This window comes from Macaca thibetana, chromosome 9 (assembly GCF_024542745.1).
Source record: "Macaca thibetana thibetana isolate TM-01 chromosome 9, ASM2454274v1, whole genome shotgun sequence".
Classification (NCBI taxonomy): domain Eukaryota; kingdom Metazoa; phylum Chordata; class Mammalia; order Primates; family Cercopithecidae; genus Macaca; species Macaca thibetana.
The window spans coordinates 112,166,014-112,187,863 of record NC_065586.1 but is presented as its reverse complement, the minus strand read 5'-3'; the positions used below and the strand labels follow the sequence as shown (position 1 = coordinate 112,187,863).

The 21,850-nt window shown below is 45.1% G+C and overlaps 1 protein-coding gene across 4 annotated transcripts in view; it reads left to right on the top strand.

Annotated features, from left to right (window-relative positions):
• GFRA1 (GDNF family receptor alpha 1) overlaps positions 1 to 21,850 on the top strand; it is a 218,779-nt gene that overhangs the window by 172,841 nt on the left and 24,088 nt on the right. For all 4 annotated transcript variants that reach the window (XM_050805658.1, XM_050805660.1, XM_050805661.1 and 1 more), the window contains 3 exons: positions 6,654 to 6,763; positions 9,573 to 9,707; positions 13,409 to 13,590. In XM_050805658.1, coding sequence (XP_050661615.1) covers positions 6,654 to 6,763; positions 9,573 to 9,707; positions 13,409 to 13,590 — 427 coding nt within the window. The remainder of the gene's footprint in view (positions 1 to 6,653; positions 6,764 to 9,572; positions 9,708 to 13,408; positions 13,591 to 21,850) is intronic.

The following is a 21,850-nucleotide window of genomic DNA, read 5'->3' as shown; positions in this document are numbered from 1 at the left end:
CCTGTTGAAAGTATGTAATATAACGGCCAGCAAAAGATACACTAAGACACAGTATGTGTTTCTCTTTATTGAGCTTGTTGTGTGTTTTTGCAGCAAAGGCTGAACATTAGAATGAACCAGGAATTGGGGAGAACATATGAAGGGATGGAAGTAAAAATTTTGGGGGCAACTGGCGTATTCTGGGTTCTGGGTGAGAAGCTTTATATAATTGTCATTTAAGTCTCACAGCAGACATTTAAAGTGACTCTACATAGCACCTGATATGGCACCATAGCACTGGTGCCATTTTCCAGGTAAGGAAACTGAGACTTGGGGAAGTTGAATAATTTGCTAAGATGTGAGAGGCTGCGTGAAAAGTGGAGCTGGGATTAGACACGAGATTGTGTCACTCCCAAGCCTGTGCACCTTCTTATCTATCATAGTTTCTTTCCTCTAACTGACCCACTGAGAAAGCTTTCAGAAACTAAATGGTTTGAACTGAAAGCCAAGACTTTGAAGCTCTAATGTCCATGTTGGGTTTAGAGAAAAACTCCAGTGACTTATACAAGTAGATTGATAAGGGGATCCTGTCCCAAAGTTCTGGGTTTCTCCCGAGTGGTCGATATGGTCTGGCTGTGTCCCCACCCAAATCTCATCTTGAATTGTAACTTGCATAATTCCCATGTGTTGTGGGTGGGATCCGGTGGGAGATAATTGAATCATGGGGGCAGTTTCCCCCATACTCTTCTCATGGTAGTGAATAAGTCTCACGAGATCTGGTGGTTTTATAAGGGGAAACCCCTTTTGCTTGGTTCTCATTCTTCTCTTGCCTGCCACCACGTAAGATGTGCCTTTCACCTTCTGCCATGATTGTGAGACCTCCCCAGCCATGTGGAACTGTGAATGCATTAAACCTCTTTTTCTTTATAAATTACCCAGTCTCAGGTATGTCTTTCTCAGCAGCATAAAAACAGACTAATACAGTGGTCAAACCCTGCAGTGCTGTGCAGTCCCTGGTGGGGTACAACAGACTCCTTTATAAAGGGGGGCCTGATTCACTGATAGACTCAGTACCCTCCTGTCCCATCTGCATCCTCTGGCCCCTGCTGTGCTCCTGCAATATATTCAAAGTGACTGTCTGTCACATCTCTAAGGCCAGCAGAACATCAGAAAGAACGATGTAGTCAATGGTGGCAGGGGAAAGCAGGTATACACTTGATGACTGTAATAAAATCCCAGAGAAATTCAAGTCAGCCCCCACGCTTCTACTCTCCAGAGCCATTTTGGGCAGTTGGCCGTTCCTGTTCCTGTGAATGCCATCTGTGGCCACCTGCCATGTGACTCTGAGCAAGGCTTAACCTCTTTGGCCCTTAGCTGTCTTGTATGTGAGACAAGGGATCCACTACAAAAACCTTGTTCTCAAGACTCGAAGAAAACCAAATCCCTTGACACTGAAATCATGAGTAACAGTAGGATGGAATATGGGTAAGAATAATAATGCTTTGAAAACAAGTGGGTTTTCCGCCCCTCTGTGTTGCTTTGAGCATCTCATAGACTGTGTTTCTGAGGTGGAAGGGAAAGCTAGGAGCTTAAACATAAAGCAACACACTCAGAAATTTTGGTTCATTAGAGTCAGAGCCTGGATCCCATTCAAGATCTTACAATTCTCAGTTGAAGGCTCAATTCCACCAACCACATGGCTTGTATCCAAGTATGGGATTTATTCTGGAAGAATATTTAAAGGATTATGATAATCCAGGATGAGTTAAATTGGGCATTACTGGTATGTTTTTACCTGTTTTCTATCATACTACTTTCCTAAAACTTTCACAGAGAAAGTAGGTAAATAATTTTCTCCTGGTTGTCAGAAGACCATCTGCTGTTTGAGACAAGTCTCCTAGATATTATTATCATTATAATTTTTCTATTTCCAGTTAGCAGTGTACTTCCTTTAATATGATGCTTTCTGCATAAACCATGGTTTCTGCAGATTTCCTAAGGTCATCTTGGTATTTTGTCTGCCTTTTCCTCTTCGTTAAGGGTGGGAGATTTTCTCTTACTGAGAGCGATACATTTCTACATTAGTACCTATTCATTTCCTTTTCATTTTCTCAGATAAAAACAATCAGAGCTCATCATTGCTGTTGTCATGGAGATTTCATGTCTCCAGAAGAAATCCAGTTGAGTTTCTTTGTTAATCCCATACTGGACATTTAAGCTTTCTTGTTTGTATTCCAGCAGCCCAGGCAGGGAAGCCATTGACATTGATTACAATATGATTCATAACCCAGGGTGGGCAGGGGGAAGTGTGCGCAAAAGGAGCTGTCCTGGGGCACTGGAGCTGTGCATACAGTAGGTGCTCAGGCAGCAGTTGGTGACTGGACAGAAGCAGCAGCCAGAGCTCTAACAACATGTCAGCATCTTGGCTGTCCATAGAATCATGAACTCAACACAGCCACCGCCAGCCTCATTATCTTCCTGGGCCCCACCTTTCCCATCAGAGCCCCACTGTCTGCTGAACTGTCCTCATCCCGATTCTGTTCTCACCCCTCCGGTCTGAAGTCTTGACTTTCATTCTATTGATATCCACATTTCCGGGCATCCTCCTTTCTTTCTCCTCTTCTGGCCCTCGGTTCTTTGCTCTGGTTCAGGCTGCGGTCTCTTAGGGAACCATCCCTTCCCCTCCTGGCAATTTTCTTGCTCTTCCCATTGCTGCTGGAACAGTGAGGGCACAGAGTCTGAAGCATATCTTTGCTAACAATGGTGAGATCGAAGAGTCTCCCTAATGCGCAAATCTGATCATGTTACTTCTGGGTTTAAAATCCTTCAGTGGCTCCTACTGCTTTTAAGATAAAAACCTAAACCCTTAGATCATTCAAAGGCTTTCAAGACCTCATCAACATCTTTTCCCATCGCTACCCATTTGTATCTTGTGGCCTGGGCATCCTGAGTGAGTGACCAGTGATGTTCTGGGCGATGCATCTATTCAGTGCAGCGGTTGAGAATGATCTCCGGCTCTGGCATCAGGTTGAATGTGGTCATGTTCCAGCTCCATCACAGAGCTCTACAACCTAGAAGGAGTTGCTTAAAGGTTCTGTGCCTCAGTTTCCTCATCTGTAAAATGGGCTTGATTGGAAGTATCACCTAATAAGGTTGTTGTGAGAATCCAATGTATGAATACATGTCAAGTCATTAAATCAGTACCTGGCATGTACAAATACTTCATAGTTGTTATGCAGGTCTTATTATGAATGTGATTACTTTATACTTTGCTGCTTCCTTCTGTCTGGAATACCCTACTCGATCTTTAACCAATTCTACCCATCCTTTAAGTCTCAATCCCATTATCACAGCCTCTTGGAAACCAGCTTCTGCAGCTGTGTAATAGTAAAACCTTAAGTGGTAGAGTCAGAATGTATGACTTTAAATCCTTGTTCTGCTACTCACTCTTTTATTCTAGTCTAACTTCACTAAGCCTTGGTTTCCTTGTCTATAGAATTAGGATAATAAAATAATAATACCAATTATTTTGCTGTCATAAAAAGTAAGTTTGTAAAAATATACCTAACATGTACTGAACACTTCATTCATGGTAGGTTTTGTTTTTTGTTAGCAGCCATTCATTCTTACCTTTTATCAAGAACAAATCACTGTATTATAATAGTCTTCTTACTTGTTTTTCTTGGCACCTACATTGCGGGTTATATAAGTTCAAGGACAGGGTCTTTTTCATCATTTTATCTTGGCACTTGACACGTCAGCCAGTGGGATGGACAGGAATCCAGCTGTTGTGTCAATACATGTGACTATTTGTGTGCATAATTTAGGAGATGTTAGAGGATTATGATGGTAGGAGAAGGAGATGTTGGGAAGGAAGGATGTTTTAGTGGGATGGGGGAGTGGAGCTCTTTTCCTTCTTTGGAAAGTACTGAAGAGCGGAGGTTAATTGCTGTTGCCCTATTTCATTTGGCACAAGGGTGACTGGTGATGGGAGAGGAAGCCTGTCTGAGAAGGGCTGGGACTCAACTGGAGACATGATGCATGCATTATCAGTGGGATTTACTAACATCATACTGGTTCTTAAATAGAGTCATGCCAGTAAATATTTAACAACCGGTGCTCCAAGAACAACACAAAGCCCTGATGTATAGTGTTTGCTGGTTACTGTGGTGTAAATCCCCCCACCATGGCCACTCTCAAGCTGCCACTGCACTGTTATTAACCAACCTGCAAAATTCCTGAAATTGTACCAGTTCACCAGTGATGAGCTGGCCCCAGCATAGCGCTGTATAAACTTCTGACTTCAGTGTTTCCATCTGTAACATGTGAATCCTATAATGTGAGCATCTTGTCTCCAAGTATAGCTTCCAGGGGGAGGTGGTCAAATGTGATGAAACGTGGAAATGTTAGTGTTTTAACAGTGCCGCATGCGCTCACCCTTACATCGAAACTCTCTTCCCATCCACTGGCTGTGTGTCATAAGGCCAGGATATGTGCCGATGATCTCTCAAAAAGCAGCCTGTCCAGAGTTCTGCTCAGAGCAGTATATTTTGTTTTATCCTCCCAATCGGGGCTATGCTTTCTGCAGCAGACTGACTCAATTAGCCTTTCATTCCAGAGTCCAATTGTGAGTCAATTCTGAGGTTGTTAAGCAAAATGAGTCTGGTGGCATTAGTCTCTCACTGAAGGACAGTAATCCTCATCACAGTGTTGTTCAGTTAATAGTCTGCTGGAGAGACTGTGAGAAACAGGAGATGTGGAGAAGGAGCGACCTTTTGTCTATCTCTGGGGGACAAGCCGGGAGCATGGGACTGCCAGGTCAGAGAGCTGTTCAGCAGCCAGGTTGTGTGAAGAACCGGAGCTCCAGCTGCCTGAACCTGCAGTTGGCCTTTGCAAAGTTAGAAACCCAGTGCCACTAGATCATTAACTTTCATGACCAGGAAAATTCTTTTGAAATTAACACTCAATCCAAGCTGGATGCCACTGGAGCCAGTTGAGTAAGCCCGAGCCATCTTTAGGGATTTCCTCTGAAAAATAAATCCTTTAGCCGGGCTACAGAAAATAGGCAGGTTTTATATCTTTCAGTGTGTTCCATTAAAGTCAGGAAACACCAGCGAGGCACGGACCGTGGTTGCTACTCAGGCGCATACACATGCGCACACCCCAGCTACATTCGGAGGATTTTGCCAAGGCACTTAGCTTCAGCACATGGCCATTTGGGGAGCCTTATACAGGAGCTCTCTGAGGAGTGTCAGGTGCTGTGCAAAGGAAATGAAGCAGACCTCCAGCATCTGCCCCAGGCATTCACCGCAATGGAGTCAGGCCCCCAGAACATAGGGAGCACAGAAGATAGGCTCAGATAGGGAAGCTTGGGCAAGCCTTGTTTACAAGGGTTCAAGGAGAGAACCCCACACAAACATGACTTTGCAGCATACTGCGGACTTGGATAATTTCATCAGGTCTTTGAATGCCCTTTCTAGTTAAAATTGCAGGAGATGGATGTGTAACGTGCTTCCTGTGGGCCTCTTAGAAACCTCTGTGATCCCTACACATCCTACCCGTCTTGGTTCCACCCAACCAAGCTTGTTTATGTCATACACAGCGTGCCAAGAAAACACAGCCTCTTAGGTGGAAAGAAGTAAAACAGCTCTGGGTGTGTCGACATCCAATTCTGGGGTGAACTAAAGACAGAAGAAAACTGAGACAACCTCCCATTGTCTCCTGTAATTGCCAGATAATTTAAATTCGTGTGAAGTCCATTGTGTTCTTCCATAGAAACAGAGCAGTTGTCTGCAGAGATGACCTCAGAGGTGGCCCAGCTCTCATTCAGGATTTCTCCAACAATATCCTCTTCAGACTGAAAAACAGCCAGTTGGCCACAAAGAGCCCTCTTCTCCCCAGGCCAGCGTGTCTGCGGCTTCTGTCGCCTTCTGGGCCGCTGCATCTTCACTGCCACCCAGGGCTTCTGTGCGGACTGCGCCGGCCCCTGGAGAGATTCCAACGTGCAGGCAGCTGTTGCATCTTGCAGCGGCCTCTCCAGGCACAGCCTTGACCACAGGCCCACCCGCCCAGAGCAAGCCTCTCTGTCCCTCTTTCCTTCCCCTTCTGTTCCCCAAAGGCAGGCTCCTCCTCAGTGCCACTCGGCTGGAATAAATCACTACCCCTGGGCTGGTGGATGAGAGGTGACTTACAAGACAGAAACACACATTCTTAAAGCCAGTAGGAATTAGAGGAGCAGATGGGCTGTAGGATCCTATTTTGACGCCAGGGACGTGTTTCTGTATAAAGTAAATATTTTCCCAGTGTGGATCTCCGGTGAGTGTGTGAAGCAGCATATTTCCTAAAGATGCAAATAAGTCTAGTCAGAAATAAATATTGAATGGAAACTTCAAAGCCTCTAGATTCCTCCAGTTATAGGCCCTGAAGACTTCTATCTGAATAAACAGAGACACACAGGTGAGCGAGGGCTGGGGAAAGGGACATTAGGTGGTTGAATGAGAAAGGATGCCAACAGTTTCTTAGCTCACGTTTTCTATGTATTTTGTGTGTATGTGTGTGTGCGCGTGTGCAGAGAAAGGCCTATCAACAAAGGAATAAAGAAAACATGTCTGTCCAGAGGCTTAGGATGTTTTAAAGCACATTTCCACCCCCCCACCCTTTTTTTCCTATTGTAGATCTCGCCTTGCGGATTTTTTTACCAACTGCCAGCCAGAGTCAAGGTCTGTCAGCAGCTGTCTAAAGGAAAACTACGCTGACTGCCTCCTCGCCTACTCGGGGCTTATTGGTAAGATCCGGGAGAAGCAGGATGGGAGAAGAGTGTGGTTTGCAAATACCTGTGTTCTTTCCATTGCACCCTGCTGATGTCTGCAGAAGTGAAAATCTCACAGTAACCTCTGGGCTGGGGTTTGGCTGTTAAATCCTTGAGGACATGCCTGGAAAGAAAAAAAAAAAAAAAAAAGAAGAGGAAAAGAAAAAAATGAGATAATGGATGCGCGAAAGGCAGAGGCCGGAAGCAGGGGATTATTAAGGAGTGGGGAGGCTATGAGTGCTCAGATGGGCGAGGCGTCTCAGTTGGGAAACTGACCACGCAGAACAAAAGCAGAGAAAAAAGCGCTTGGTTATGGAAGAAGAAAGTGAGTCAAACAAAGTTAATTGAATTAGGGAACTTTGGAGAAAGAGAAGTCATTCAGGGTGGGGAAATCAAAAAGGCTGTTTCCCAGAAACAGCCCTTTGGAAATAAAAACCCTAAATACAGGGGCCCTGCTTGCTGTTAATGTTCTTGGTAATTCAACTCCCAGTGCACAGAGGGTGATTTAGGCTAAATTTTTTTTCCTGAAAACAGACATAGCAGAAACAGTATTTTCTGTCTTTCAAGACCCAAGGCTTTAGAAGAACCATGTTCTCAGCATTCCGAGCAGTGTGGTTACACATGACCACCGTGAGAGACAGAAGGGAAGCAAACTTGGACCCCTGGATACCAGGGCTGTCAGGGGGAAAGGCAGGTGTCCCAGGTACCAGGGACAGCAGAAGCCTTGGTGGCAGGGCTCATCCCAACTGGCATTTGAGAAGGAACACAAAGTGAAGGCTATGGAAGGGTGAGGAAAATCACAGTTGTCAGAAGCACAATGGCTCAGCCAGGGTGTGTGTTCCTGCCGGCTGTCTGTGTCAGGGTCACACACGTCACCAGCAGGAAGAACCTACCCTGAGAATGACAGCACAGACTACATTCTTTGTCACCAGAGCATCTTCAGGAGGCAGCTTTGGGAAAATCAACAACAGTACTTAATGCAGGGATAGGACAGGTTCCTGGTACACTCTTTACTCCCAACTTTTTGGAAGGATACCTGCCCTGCTGTGGGTAATAGCTTTCCCCAGATTCCCAAGTATTTTCTATTTTTATTGATTGGACCAATGAGTGTACCTTCCTTAAGCCAATACTCCAAACTTGCATTCACTCTCTCCTTTTCCTGAGTAAGTTAATCTCTACTAGGGATTACTTACCAACTATGGAATTGCAGAAATAACAAAAGTAGTCAAAGCATTCTCATTGTAAAAAGTGTTTTTAAAATACAGAGAAGCCCACAGAAGAAAATGTTGAGTATCTCCAACTCAACTCTAGCTGCATCTGCTAACAGTGTCTACATCTTATGGACATAAGATGTAATAAGTGGTCGGTAATCCGCAGGGTATATTTGGTTCAAAAAGAAAAGCAATTTTTTTCCAAGCTCCTCTAAGTCAATGGATGTAGTCCCTGTTAACACTTCAGTCAGTGCCCTTCCCAGATGTACCTGCTCCTTAACCCCTTTAGGAGGGGCCAAGGCCAGGTACTGCCAGCATTTCCGTGAAGTTATTCCTAGACTTGGCAAACCCTTACACACCTAAGGATGGTGAATGGAGGGCCCAATGGCAGAGGCAATGCATTGCATAGACCAAAATGTCTTTTTCTCTTGGGTCTGGATCTCTTTCTCCAACTTCTTTCTGTACAAGGCTTATTCCTACTTCTTCCATATATGCCAGGGGTCCACCGTGGCACCAGGCATATCCAATGGCCTTAACCTCCTCCCCTAGTGTTTAGGGTACCAGTTCCTTTCTCAATCAAAGTTAGGAGTTCCCTGTATGCAGTAGGTTAAAATGTTCATCCCAAGGTATCATGCGGTTTAAGTCAGTAAAGAATATAGGGCAAAGACAGTATGCCCTTTACTCAGAGAAGTTTAGAACAAACTTATTTTTCTGTTTGTGATCCAAATACACCCTGCGGACTATTGACCACCTATTACTTCTTACATCCAGAAAATATGTGAAAACAAAAGCCTTCTTGTCATCAGTGGGCATTGCCTGGTGTCAGCCACCCAGGAGAAGACAGTTGGTTTGGATTAAGTATAAATGCTTTGTGTGTTTGCGCCAGTGTAGAACTCATCAGAAATATCATGACAAGATGTAGGCAGGAGGGACCACCCAGCATTTCTGTTAGCACCATTGAGAGTCCACAGGCAAGACTCTAGGGGCCCTTGGCTTAGAGAATTTCCATTGTTTGTTTCCAGTTTTTTTCACAATGTGGAAGACTTTGTTTAGATCAGTTGAGAAGACCCCATATATACGTATATACATTCAGGGTGCGGGATAACCACTAGGAAGCTTCTAGCTTCCCTATGTCACTCCAAAGAAACCATTTGCTTCTGGGAGAAGTGGACTCAAAGTCCTAAACAAAATTGTTTAAGATATGTAAACCAGCTGTATCTATTTATGAAGATTAATGACATTTTCAAGAAAATGCAAGGGATTTGGCAACTCATGCATTCTCTAAGTTAATTCTTTCCTACTCCACAGCATCCATACCATTTGTGCACAAAAGAATACCCTAAGTGCAGCTCAAGGAGTTCTGTTATAATTTTTAAAGTAAATGTGTAAATTATTTTATGTGCTCAAGATAAATTGCCGAGAAAATGCACTGCTTAACATAATTTCCCACTCAGCAAACACAATGTTTGTAATTATCCACGGTGCATCCGCCATCAGAGGAATATTGGTTTCTTTTTAGGCTCTGGAAAAGTATCATGGTACAACAATAAATTGCCTTGTTTTTATTCTTTTAGGCACAGTCATGACCCCTAACTACATAGACTCCAGTAGCCTCAGTGTGGCCCCATGGTGTGACTGCAGCAACAGTGGGAACGACCTAGAAGAGTGCATGAAATTTTTGAATTTCTTCAAGGACAATACATGTCTTAGTGAGTTTGTAAAAAATAAGAAACAAACGAGGAAACGCGCTTTCTTCTCCGAGCTCCAGCTGTACCTCTTGTACCCTGTCCCTTGTCCCTGTACCTCTTTTTTCTTGTGCCTGCTTCCTCTCTCTGTCTGTCTCTCTCTCTTTCCTCTTAGTCACTGATGGTAAATCCAGCTCCTTTTGTGGCCACCCCGTGTCATGCAGCAGGGAACCCAGCAAGTGATGAACTGGGTGCCTCTAAGACTGTGAATCCAAAGGCCTGAGAGAGCAAGAGATTCAAATAACTGAGGGTACATTATGTGGGAAAGAACGCTTCTACCCGCAGATCAAATTTTGATCTTGGCAGCCTGCGGAGAGTCTGTTCCAAAGGTTCTTGAAACCTGGGCGGAATATACAATGTGAGAAGCTCAGACAAATTAGATGGGGATAGGCCTCCAAGGACTCTGAGAAAAATTAGAATGTTAACATCAATAGCCCCTTGGATGCTCAGGGCTGGCTCAGAGGAGAAGCAACAATTCTTGAGTAGGATAAACTGGCGATGCAGGCAGGAGGCTCGGGATGCCCGTTATCTCTGGAGGCGAGATAAGCACTGGGGAGGAGGGAGTGGGCTCCTGCTTGAAAGCAGAATCAGTTCTTATTGCAATGTCCTTTAGGCAGTTTGGAAACATGTTTCCCAAAGGGACAGGGATAGAGAGAAATGGTCGGATGCGAACAATGGGCATTCATCAAACTCCAAAAGCACAGTGCCAGGACTCACATATATCCACCCAGATGTGCATGCCCTAGATGACGATCCAGCTGAGATACTTGAAAATTTCCACCCACTCTGTGGCAGTTACCATTTATTGGGTATCTTCTGCGTGTTCAAACGCACTCTATAGCGAGCGTAAAATATACATTCTCATTTACTGTAATCTGCACAAGAGTTCTCACAGACATAGGTGGTTTTCTCCTGCCATACAGCTGAGTACAGCCTGGTAATTCACATAGGCCATGTATGCCACAGTTAGGATCCAAAGTGCGATTCCTTTTGCAGTCCCCTGTGTCCTAAGAGCTTTGTTCACCCCAATGTTGAAGAGCCTGTTGGATGAGAACATAGGCCTGAACTTCAGGAACCAGGTCAGTCTGACTTCCTGGTGGGAGGGGTGGACTAAGTTTATAGGAATCAAGGCTCAGCCACCCACCCCTCTGAGAGCCCTGTCTTCAAGTGACAGTTTCTCCATGATGCTTGGTTGGTAGCTATAATTTACTATGCACACACACACACACACAAAAAGCTTTTGAGTGTTACTCTAAAACTTCCTCATCATTTACTTTGTTGAAAGTCATTTGCTTACTAGGCACTTCAAATAATGTGGCTGTAGTCAATTGCTTTGGTCCTCTTAAAAATAAAACAAGCTTTTGGATTCTTAAGTGAAATTCACACCCACAAAAGTAGTGTCAAGTGTCAAGTAAGGAAACCTTCACTACGACATTGGGGCATACCAAGGAATCACAACTTGGACCTCTTGTTTGGTCTTGACCGAAAATGTGTGTGTGTGTGTGTGTATTTCCTCTTTCACATCCCACAGTCTTCTGGCAGAATGCAAGTTTTAACGAAGATAAAGCAATGACAATGGAGGTCAGTGTAGGAAAAGATTTTGCTCACGCTGGCTGGAAAACTTCTCCCTCACAGGGAAATTAAAGTTGTTCCTGCTGTATAACCTTTTTGACGAAGGAGAGAATAGTCTGATATCTCATTGTTAATGACTTTTCAATAAAAATAAATGCATTTTGTCTGCATCAGGGGCCAAAGACAGCCAGAATTTTCCACAGTCATTCCATTTCCACTGTGACTAGATGGGGCACAGAGCCCCAAAGACACAGGGCCATCAGTTCAATCTCTTGCAACTAGAAGGAATTGCAGTTTGTAGATTCCAGCCCAAATGTAGAAACTTAATTCCACTCCCTTCAGATTAAGCCTAACCTCTCCCAGATTTTCCTGTCATGAACACAACTCTAGCCAATTGTTTATTTCTAGTCTGGGGGAGGAAACAGTTGTTTTTAAGCCATGTGCATGACAGATGTATGGGGAAGAGACAAATGGGATGGAGCTGAGGTTAGGTATCAGTGGCCTTCACTGAGGTCTTTATTCAGATGGCACCTTCACCAGAAGGCCTTCCTGGATCCGTTTATGTAAGTACCAACTCTCTCTCCCCACTCAGTGCTTCTGGTGCTCCCTTGCTTCATTTTCTCCAAGCATTTCTCACTGCCTAATGTATTATATATTTCACTTATTTGCCTGCACAATCAGAATGTGATCTCCATGAGGGCATGGACTTTTATCTTTTGTTGCTATTGTTGTTCACTGCTGTGTGCCCCATGCATAGTTCAGTGCCTGGCACTTAGTAGATATTCTGTTAACATTTGAATGAATGAATGAATGAATGAGCAAGTAAACAACTGAACCGCTGATTTGGCAAGGCAAACACACTGGGAAAAGCACAGGTAGTTGCAAGAAACTGTGAGTCTCTTGAATCTCCATGTTTTAAGCAAAAGCAAGGGTAGCAGTGGTGGTTCTTCTGGGCATTAAGGGAACTGGTCCCTGTGCGCCTCTTTCCCTGCCTCACACTCACCAGTTAAGCCATGGAACATAGCTGGGAGCATAAAAAGCATTTACATTAATTTGAAGCTGTTTCTTACAGCCCCCAAAAACGTAAAGGTGCAGAAAACAAGCTTCCAATTTACTGAACTTAAAGGATAACAATTTTAGAACAAAATGTCACTTCTAAGAGGAAGATTAGGCTTAAATTATTCTGTCTTGTATATCGAAAAATGCCAACTAAGAGTCATATATTAACAATTTGCACATTCAGGTCCCAAATGGAGGAGTTTGATTTTTTATACAATGAATATGAAATTTAAAAAAAAAATCCTAAATCCAGGCCAAATCCCCAAAGACCTGATTAGAAACTGTTTTTTATTCATTTTGGGGAGCGGAACAACACACAACCAATTTACTCTTGCCATAAAAACAATCTAATCCTATGAAATTGTAATAAGCTTTTAAAGTTTTACATTTTAAACTTTTCATTTAAGCAGGGCTGCTTCTACCTAATTATGCAGATTTTGTTTGGAAGACTGGAGCAGAAAAGGAAAAAATAATCTTACTTAAATGTTTACTAGATATTGATGAGATTTGGGGTAGATTTTTTTTTTTAAAGAAACTGGTTCCATTTTGCCTGCCATATTAATGGGAATGCCATTGAATTGCCTCAGTTTCGTGATTAGGATTTTTTTTAAAAAGCACTAGTTTCCTTTTAATATAGAATATTGAGAGAGCACAAGAATTTTCTTGGAAAATAGGACAGTTATGATCCCAAGTAACAGTACTGAGTCTGGGTTTCAAAGGGCTTGACTGATAGATATTTCAGGGCAAGGATCTTGCTCAGCACCTGGCACATAAATAGGAACATAATAAATATTTGTTGCATTCTGAGCATAGCTAAGTGTCCAGCTCAGGGTTTAATGACTGAATTGATTTTTGAACACCTGACTCCAAAGACTGGCTCTCAGTACGTATAGGGCAAATGGATGGATGCGTTTTGTTCAGAAAAGTCCAATGCTATAATCAGAATTTCTAGTGTGCCTCTCTGGCTGTGTATATCCTGTCTGTTACATTTGCTGCTTGACTTTGAAATTGGATTTCCTCCTGTTTTACTGCAGAAAATGCAATTCAAGCCTTTGGCAATGGCTCCGATGTGACTGTGTGGCAGCCAGCCCTCCCAGTACAGACCACCACTGCCACTACCACCACTGCCTTCCGGATCAAGAACAAGCCCCTGGGGCCAGCAGGGTCTGAGAATGAAATTCCCACTCACGTTTTGCCACCGTGTGCAAATTTACAGGTGAGAAATGCGTCCCGATTCCTTGTTAGGGCTCCCTTCCTGGTGTGGGGGAAACACGGGCAGACTCATTTTCCGAAGTGTATGCAGAGATAGATGACAAGTGGTGCTCAGGTTTGAGTCTTAAAACTGCATTTTAAACACAGCCAGTGAAGATTGTGATGTGTCTTATAGTGGAGAGAAAGTCAGACTATGGAACTGACTCTGTCATTTACTGGGAGTGTGGCTTGTTTCTGGCTCTACTTTCTTTACCTATAAAACGAGCGCTCTGGGGAGATGCGTCTCTGAAGTTTTTGTGCGTGGGGTTGTCAAGTTGGCTTGTTACATATTTATTATGCTGATTCTGTGTTCTCTGCAAAGCAGCAGCATAATAAAATGAAAGGAGCTCTTGAGTTTGACATCACCACATGGCATGGAGTATTTAACTGTCTCTAAAGGTAAACCAGAGACAGTGTTGCTGGTTAACTCCCATGCAGAGCGCTTGATGGGTTGGTTCTTCCGAAGCAAAAACAAGTGCTCTTTGGCAGTAGGAGGAGCCGCGAGGAGGCACAAGCTGCCCTGCAAACTCCCGCATGTGGACACAGTCCAGTGAGAACGGTCAAGAACATTCTTTGGGGTTAATCCAGGTCTGCGAGGGCAGAACCACAGCAAGATAGAAGTGGTGATTTCCTGTCTTCAGTCAAAAGCAGAGTCTTTATCCTGCCTTTTTATTGATTTTTCATAGTAATGAGTACTCAGCTATTTGGCAAGACATTTCTTATTTGTGTGTTCACAGGGTACCCTCACATTCTTTACTCCTTTGAGTGTTATCCTCCTGACGACTGCCGGAGAGATGCTATCACTATAGTATTGTAGCTTCTTTGGTTTGAGGACACAGGGGATCAGAGAAGGATCACTCTTGCTCAAGTCTGCAGAGCTAATGCATCACAGAGCCAGCACTGGGAACCCAGGAGCCTCATTCTTTCCATGATTTTTCCTGTATTTTGAGGGCAGTGGTGACCACATGGTGACTTCTGCCTCCCACTATGCTAGAGAAGGGGATGTTTGGTGGCCTTTGTGCCAAGCACTGTGCTGTCGCCTCATGCTCATCACTGGAGCACATCAAGGCCCCCAGCCCCCATCAAGGGTCAGCCTGACTAGAATTCTCACAAGATGCCTTCTTTCACCAAATATCACCTTGACCTACAACCCACTTAATTCCCTAGAAAGTGTCGGAAGCTGGTTTTGATTTCCTTGGTATCTTAAGACCCCTCTTCATCTTGGATGTCCTCCATGCCATTCATCTGAGCTTGTGTGTCCTTTGTCCTCCTGGTTCTCCACCTCAGACACACAGTCTCAGAGACACTCACACACACAAAACACTAAGGAGAGGCCGATAAGGAAATGGCACAGCCCAAGGTCAACCAGATGTGCTTCATACTTCTAAAGCATTTCCTGGGCAGGTACTCTCTCCAAAGCACTGTGCAGAGAAAGCCAGAGCCAGGAGGAGCTCTGGGAAATACTATGGCATGGCATTGCTCCATCCTGCAGCGAGGCCCTGAGTTTCAGAGCAGGGAAGTGATGTGTTCAGAGTCCTCCAGCGAGTCGATGGCAGGCCTAGGGCCAGGCAGGGAACAGGGTCTCTTCTCCATCTCCAGCGGGTGCTCTGTACCCTGCTTCCTCCTAGGTCAGCTTTCCAAGCTACTTGGGCCCATTCAGATTCTGGTGTCAGTAAAGACAAGTGGCCAGGTGAGGGGCAGGGTCCTGTTATCATAAGGTGATCATAGGAAGCCAGTGGTGGTTTCTGGAAAGAAAAAGCAAGTTCTGGCTACCACAAAACCAGCTTCTTTTCTGCACATGTCTCAGTGCACAGAGGGTGACTGCGGAGGCAGCGTTCAGTGTTCGGCCTGAACTTAATAAACACAGTGTTCAGTGTTTATTAAGTCCCTTCTCTGTTTTAGAAACTTTGTGGAGACAGGCATTCAAAAACAAAAGTTGCCTTGTCAGTAAACTTAGAATACCGGGCGAGATGCAACTTGTCCACATTTTTGGAAGTTAAAAGGCAACATCTCAGAATAGCCATCACTGGAAACTCCATGAAATTGGAGTTTCCCACATGAGAGGAGAGGGGTCTGTCAGCCCTAGGAGGTGTTCTCTTCCACACCGCCCGCCCCTACCCCACTGCCCAAATCCTAGCTCCTAACTTGAGCTCCCTGTGGTACAGTGCAGTACATGGCGTGGCCACATAGATAGCCAAGGTTTTGCCCCTAACACAGATCTGTCCAGACACCTTTCCCTGCAAGGAGGATCTGTACTGCCTCAGGGTTGTCCCAGCAACATCAGGGAACACAGGAGCTCTATTCCCCAGAAACCATGCCTTTCCTTTCCTGTTAGTGATAGGAACTCTGCTTTCTAAACAGAAGGACAAAAGTAAAATTAGGAGTTTGTGACTGCCTGGCCAACATGGTAAAATCCTGTCTCTACTAAAAATACAAAAATTAGCTGGGCATGGTGGTGCACGCCTGTAATCCCAGCTACTAGGGAGGCTGAGGCAAGAGAATCCCTTGAACCCTGGAGGCGGAGGTTGCAGTGAGCCGTGATCATGCCGCTGCACTCTAGCCTGGGTGACAGAGCAAGACTGTGTATCAAAACAAAAACAGAACAAAAAGTAAAGCGTGATGTTTATCTCTGGGCTGCTGTTTCACTCCTTGGCAGAGGGGGACATGAAGACTTGGGGCTGTCGAGGAACAAAGGGTGGCTCTAACCACACCTCTCTTCCCTGTAATATGCACTGTCTCCACATATCCTGTAGCTAAGCAGCATTTCACTCCCAGGGAGCCCTTAGGGTTCCAAGGAACCTCACTTTGACTTCTAAAATGATGACCTGCATGAGCCCCTTTTTGCATAAATGAGGCAGGGAATAAGGGATGAGGGCAGGGGAGGCAGCCAAGTCTGTTTCAGACCCTGCTCTTGTCCTCACCAGTATGGTAGCCTCTGAAAGCGTGCTAACCTCTCTAAGCCTCAGCTTCCTCATCTACAAAGCACATATATGGCTTAGCTGCTGGAGTTAGGATTCAGTGGAGCAGAGTGAATGTTCCAGAATGGTGCTTTATGAATGTCACATGCAATTTGGTGTCTGATCCCGAGTCAGTGGCCACTTAGTCCCTTTATAACAGATGGAAGGTGGTGCTGTGCTTCCTTGGGGGCGGGTGTTGGGTGTGTGCTAGGGACATTGGTGGGAGGTTACACTAACAGGTGTGTAGTTTATTTTATTTTTCAAAACCTTCTGTGTGCTTTGCCCTCTGTACTCCTCACAGCAGCCCCGTGAGTCAGGTGTGGCAGACATCCTTGCCTTTTACACATGGAGCAACTGAGGCAGAGGTTTGTGACATATCCAGGATCACACAGTAATTCTCTAGCAGACCAAGATTTCTAACTTTGAGGCCAAGGCACTTTTGCCTTGCTCCATGACCCTTGGACAACTGGGATTCTTTCTCTGGATGAAGAACAGACAGCAGGGAAGAAGGGAAGAATAAGAAAGGAGAAGCTGGTTTTAAGAGAGCCGCATGTCCCAGTTCCTCCTGAGGTTCACTAATGCAAATAAGGGGGACAGAGGCAAAGTTCTGACTTCAGACTGGGTTTCTTTCTTCATGCCTCAATTCCAGGAGACAGTATAGGGGAAGGACTGAAAGTTTGCCAGTAACATTTTTGCAGCTGCTGATTTTCTAGGGTGACCTCTATGAAGAATAGTTGAAAGGATCATCTGCGGCTAGAGGATCGGTGGAATGAGAGAGTGTTGAGTGAAGGGCCTTCATCCCGAGAACATGGTCCCTCCAGCTGATTTAGGATTCTTGCCTGGGCGGAGGGCTCCCAGGAGACTCATTCTCCCCATCTGACCCTCCTCTGCCTGCATGGCTGTCTCCAGATGAATTACCATTTGCTGGAGAGGAGGGAGGGGGTCCTAGAAATATCTTAGAATGGCGTTTGTCCCAGCCACATGTGTCATTACTCAGAATAGAACTGACTTTAACCAGCTTGGGATCCATTGGTAACAGATTCAGAGAAAGTCAACTATCTTTGGCAGCTCTAAAGTTCACTTCCCTTGAGAAGCGCCCTCTTGTAATATTTTAAAATATACAATAATATGAGAAAACTCTTGGGGACTTGAGTTTCAGTCTTAACATTTGAGATAGATTTCCCCCTTGGAAGGGAAGAAACACGAATAAACATTTTCGAACGTCTGCTCTGAAGTGTAATTATCAACAAACCAAACGCAGTTCTGTTTGGGGAACTAGGTGGCTTTGGATGTGGAGAATATAGGACGCATCCATGGTTCCTATGAAAGGCTCTGCTTTAAAAAAGGAAAGTTGATTGATTAGTATAAAATGTTACAGAAATGTCCAAGTGCTAACCCCCGAGGTGATAAAATACTGGGTTTTGGGTAACCCGCCAAGCTCCCATGTCAGGATTAATTGGCAGTCATATTACTGACAAGCATAGCACAGGCTGTGCTATTGTTGGCCTGTTCCTTCGACTTGTACGAAATGGTCATATGGAAAACAAAGAAACATTAATAATCCTACCAATTACTTCATCTTCCGTGCACTGGAGTGGTCTGGTAGCTGGAAAAAGCTCAGGATATTTAAACCAAATGGACTTTGTATGTGTGTGTGACTTATTTAAAGTAAATATCTTTGGAGCATTAGAAAAATTCTCTATTTTGCATCACTGTACACTGACTGCTTAACTCTGGTGGCTTACAGTGAGGACGTCTTAATGTGGTGTTGGTCAACCTCTGATTTCTGTGGTCAAATAGAGTAACAAGGATTGGGAGCTACAGCCTTGGGACTCCGGCCCCCTGAGAAGGTTTCACTGCCTCTATCCCCCTTCAGCCCCTTGCCCCTGGAAATGCTGCGACAGACCATAGGGCACATGCTCAGCCCCAGGGCGAGCAGAGTAGGTGAGGATAGCTGTGGGCAGTTGGCAGGGGCTCCAGTAAACTAACCACATTCAAAGTTAGATAATTTTTTTGTGAGTCACATAAAACACATCTGTGGGTGAGACATGGAGGACCAGTGTGACACAGCTCATCCTGGTGGGACTTTTAAAACAGTATTCTAGAAAGAAACCACAAAGCAGCTCACCCAATCATGAAAGAGATGAAGGGTTCATGTGGATAATCTTCGAAAGCATGCTTCTTGTTAAAATCAACCATGCAGAGGGCAGCTGCCCTGTCCCCCCACCACTCCACCAGTAGCTGCCTGGTCTTCTCTGGCCATCAGACCATGCTAGCCCTAAGGGGTTCAGAGTAGAGACACCGCGGGCCCCTCTTTGTGCGGGGTGAGGGCAGAGGCCTGGGGGGTGGGCATCCGCCTGGAGCAGAGAACCTGCCACATTCACTGGATTTCAGCCTAGGTCCACTCCTTCCCAGCCTCCCAGCAAAGCCTCAGTACATTTCCTTCTCCCCCCGGGGTCGTGTCAAGCTTAGAAAACAGGTACTTGTAGGATGCAGCCTAATGTTTGCAGAGTGGCAGGAGGGATGGAGGGCAGACCTAATCTGTTTAACTCCTAATCTGCATTCGAATATTGAAAATAATCTATATTTAGATGGTCCCTTCCACCCTCTCCCCACGGCCCCAGTACTTCCTCAGAGCCAAAGTCCATTTGTTCCAGATGGGGCCAGACCAGACCAGACATAATTTCAAAACTCTTCTTTGTGGGGGTCAACCCCCAAAGTCTAGATGCGGCGGGAAGGCGATTATCCAAGCCTACCAAATACCCAGGACTCCACTGGCTGTGACCAAGTGAAAATTTTAAGTGTCGAGTTTTAAAAGGAAAGCTGCCAATGGGCGTTCTGTAAATCATTTGTGCCAGCAGACTGACCCCATTATGTCAGCTAATCCTGGAAATACAGGAGGTAAATTTCAATCTTCTAGCACGGAGCACTTAATCAATATTCTAAATGTTTTTCTTGCAATTTATGCTAGCAGAGCAATGGGGTGCTTTGGCGGCCCGTTAATCTTCCACCAGAGAAGAGGCACTTGAGAGCCAGTCCAGGGTGCTGGGATTTTGCACAGGGTGATAGACCGGGAGGAGAGCAGGCCTGGGACGATGGAAGTGAGGAAAGAGAGGTGCTTATTTCCACATCAAACTCCAGGAAGGGGGTTAACCCCCTCTCCTTACCCCTCCCCTCCAAGTAGGGTGAAGCAACCCTGAGAGCATTTCTTCTGCACTTTCCTTTTCACCCATGGTTGACAGTCTAAGAGTTGGTTTTCCAGGAAAAGCTTCAGCTTTGGAGTTAGTTGGACCTGAGTAAGAATCCTGGCTCACCTTCTGTGGCTCCATGACCATTGCTTGGTTTTTACCCTGAATCTCTGCTGTAAAACACCACTGAGCTCTTGGTTTTTTGTGAGGAATAAAGAACAGTGCAAGTATGCAAAGAGCCCAGGCACAACAATGGGCTGACCCTTGGCACTGGGGGAAGCGGCCTCCACTATTGACATGGTTGGTGAGATGCATTAGAGATTTTGACACAGGATGCTGGGGCCAGAAAGGAAGAGCTGCTCTCAGGAGCGGGGATGGGGGCAGGGCACAGAGGAAGAAAGATGGAGCTCTTTAGATTGTATTGTGCCTTCTTAATTAATAAGAAGGGTTTGAGGCCGGGTGCGGTGGCTCATGCCTGTAATCCCAGCACTTTGGGAAGCCAAGGCGGGCGGATCACCTGAGGCCAGGAGTTTGAGACCAGCCTGACCAACATGGAGAAACCCCCTCTCTACTAAAAATACAAAATTAGCCAGCATGGTGGCACATGCCTGTAATCCCAGCTACTCAGGAAGCTGAGCCAGGAGAATTGCTTGAACCCAGGAGGCGAAGGTTGCGGTGAGCCAAGATCGTACCATTGCACTCCATCCAGCCTGGGCAGCAAGAGCAAAACTCCGTCTCAAAAAAAAAGGTTTAAGCTGAATGATATCCTGCCAGTTCTAAGATGTGGTCTTGGTAGAAAGTCCCAGGGAGGAGGGGAAGGGGGAGAATGTTCTTTGGACACCAGACCAAGAAGGAAGGGAAACCAAAGGCAATAAAAAAAGGACTAGGTCTTGGATTAGAACTGATCCAAATTCCATCTCTCCGTGCATCTCCTGGGAGCTTCATCTGACTAATCTGCTTCTTGGAGCTGTGACTTGGAGCTGCCACTCTGGTCAGATCTTGGTCCAGCCTGGTGACCAGAGTGGAACTGGCTGCCAGGGTCCCTGCCACATCTTTTTAACCAGTGCCGACAATGGGAAGAGGTGATGTAGTTGTTAACAGGAAACATTCTTGGTTGCAGAGAAGACAGTATTTGAGAACTAGCCCTGCCTCTTAGCCTCAAAGCCCAGGACTTTGCAGTCTTTGCCATATCTGCACTCCACTGATCCTATTATTTGCTCCATCTTTATCTTTAAATTCAATTATGAGCTATACTTATTTATATGCACACCACTGCCTTTGAGACTCATCTGAAGCTGTTACTAACATATGTGAAAGCATGAGTTCAATGTGCTTTCTCTATATTAAAATCAATATATAAATATTAAAATTAAAACCATAAAAAAGTTTGCATGCTACCTAAAATGATGTCATGTACCACCCGCAGTCCCCAAGCCCCACTTTGGAAAACATTATAAACCATCTAATCCTATGACAGATCCCAGAACAATTCGCTTTGATAACTTAGGTCACCCCAGCTTTTTATGGCCAGGCATTAATAAAGCAAATGCGTACACAGTGCCTCCCCTGAGTAATCCTCACAGTAACCTCAGAAGGTCAGTACTATTATCATTCCCATTTTTCAGACAAGAGACCCGAGGCACAGAGATACTTGATCAGAAGAGGAGCAAGAGCAAAGCAACGTTCCTCCCCGCCCCGTTATAAATGGCTACACCGTATTGCCGAAACCAGAGCACTTTAAACATTGTGTTTCTGGGTAACATTATGCATCGCTATAGATTAAATCAGTCCCTAAATTCTTGTTGAACATCTGGCAGACTGAAGTGTCAGATTGGTTCATAAATGAGCGTAAAGAAAAGTAATGATGCCTATTCTGACACCAACTGGTAGACCGCAGTACAACTCAATTCCAAGCTAACCTCTCAGGGTGTGTCAGACTCCACAGGTTATGGGCGTGGTCCACAATAAGACGGCCCTTGCTTCAGATGCCAGCCACACTTCGGGGTTCCCAGGCCACCTGCACTTCTGACCAACTAGTTACAAATTCAGGGGTTCCCATGACCCCCTCAAGTTCATTTCA